The sequence below is a fragment of the Coenobita brevimanus genome, chromosome 35 (assembly GCF_032717465.1).
Source record: "Coenobita brevimanus isolate Jiangsu-jjx chromosome 35, ASM3271746v2, whole genome shotgun sequence".
In the NCBI taxonomy this organism is placed as follows: Eukaryota; Metazoa; Arthropoda; class Malacostraca; order Decapoda; family Coenobitidae; genus Coenobita; species Coenobita brevimanus.
This window is the reverse complement of record NC_136988.1, coordinates 5,412,764-5,414,756: the sequence shown is the minus strand read 5'-3', so window position 1 is coordinate 5,414,756 and position 1,993 is coordinate 5,412,764. Positions and strand designations below refer to the sequence as shown.

At 40.1% G+C, this 1,993-nt stretch overlaps 1 protein-coding gene across 1 annotated transcript; it reads right to left on the bottom strand.

Moving 5' to 3' along the window:
- Positions 1-641: 641 nt before the first annotated feature.
- LOC145396229 (uncharacterized) lies at positions 642-1,787 on the bottom strand. Its single transcript, XM_080269662.1, has one exon. The coding sequence runs from the start codon at positions 1,785-1,787 to the stop codon at positions 642-644; it is 1,146 nt and encodes a 381-aa protein (XP_080125788.1).
- Positions 1,788-1,993: the final 206 nt, after the last annotated feature.

Sequence of the window (1,993 nt, the reverse complement as noted above, 5' to 3'; positions counted from 1 at the left end):
GCAATGATATCTTTAGTGATAAATATGTCCTTTTTAATTTATTAGAGATAAACCTGAACGACACTGATAACAAAACTAAGTCACTATGGATGCATACAGACAACAGGTAAGGACAGAATCAAGTCTAATGATAATTATGATTTATTTGTTTACATTGTCATTTCACTATGATTAATTTCGTTCACACTTTACACGGTTTAATTGTAGCGGCATGGTACAAGTTATTATTTTCTCATGGGGTTTGTTTTTATATTTCCTTTATTCCGTCCTTAACAAATACTCGGTTCATTCTGCAATAATGTAATCCATTACTTTCCGGGTCTCTCTCTCTCTCTCTCTCTCTCTCTCTGTCATGATACTTTCTTATGAAATGGCTCAGAAAAATAACCACCACACGTATTACTGTAAGAAAAAAAATTAGTGAATCTGACTATGAGTACAAACAAAATAATGTAGCTCTGTAAAGCTACTGTTACCTATGAAGGTATTGAAAATGTGTGTTTATTAAGAACAGCATGTATTGACCCCACTGAGATTGTGTGTGTGTGTGTGTGTGTGTGTGTGTGTGTGTGTGTGTGTGTGTGTGCTCACGCAAATCATAATTAAGAAAAGCTAAGCATATCTAAGGTAAGGTTGTATATTTAGGTCTCCATATCACTTTCCTCTTCACTTGGATCGTCCACACTACTTTCGTCAGATGCCACATTAATTACAAAATTTTCAACATAATGATCTTGTGCAATGTCCTTGGCCCTGAATTCAGCCTCAATTTTTAGTGTGTGGTCGATGCATTCCCGCCAATGTTCAGATGTTATGTTGTTGATTGCCTCATAGGCTATTTGCTCAGTTCTCTTCAGGCACTGGTTACCATTAGAGTTTTTCTGCTTCACTTCAGTTTTCACCTGTGCCCAAATTAGTTCAATGGGGTTCAGCATGCAGTGGTAGGGGGGTAGCCTGAGTACTCTATGTCCGTGACTAACTGCTATCTGATCAATTTCGTATTCTTGCTTTGACCTGTGTTTTTTACAGATCTGAAGTAACTGTACTTTAGTAGCAGAGGGATCATGGGGGATGTTGTTTGAAGCCAACCACTGTAGTAGTTCATTTTTTCTGCTGCTGGTTGTTGGCACTTTACAGGTGATTTTTGAGTGGTATGGTGCATTATCTAAAACTATTAGTGATCCTTCATTGATGTTGGGAAGTAATTGTTCTTGGAACCAGATCTTGAACCGTTCATGGTCCATTGCATCATGGTAGTCCCCCTTTGATCCATTCTTGGACCGGAACATCAAAAGAGCTCCAGGTATGAAGCCTTGGTGACCACCAGCATGAACTATGATGAATCTGGCACCTCTCCCCGTTTTAAGTTTAGGGCCAGCTGTTCCGTCTGGATCAGTCCAACAACGCTCAACACAGATGTTTTGGTTGATCCATGTTTCATCCAAAAAGACCACCGGACGGGGATGGGAACTTGCTCTGTTGTTGTTCATTTCTCGAAGGTATTCTTTTCTGGCTGCCACAATGTCCTTCCTTTCCATCAAAATTTTCCTTCCACTTTGCACCTTCTTATACTGAAATCCCAGTTGTCTTATTATTCTAAATAATGAAGTTCGACACCCCTTGAAATTGATAGGAGGCTCCTGGACTTTCTTTAATAAAGCCGAAATCGTTGGCAGTTCACCTCGTTCATAAAATGCCAGCAGCTCTCGTCTGATGCATCCTTGGTCAAAACTGTCCAGATTTCCTACGATGGGTGATGGTCGTACACGTTTAGGTGGTGAACACATTATACCATTCGGCGACTTAGAAGCCTCTGCTATTATCCTCTGGATAGTTCTGTAGCTGACTCCAGTTGCTTTTGCTGTTTTCAGTGTCACTTGTAGTTGTGTTTCACACTGACCCTCCCTCGTAAAAAATCGGTGAACGTTCATTATAATATTTCGACTCTGACTTCCATATTTGTGTGGGGACCGTTGGAACTTTTTGTCAGGGC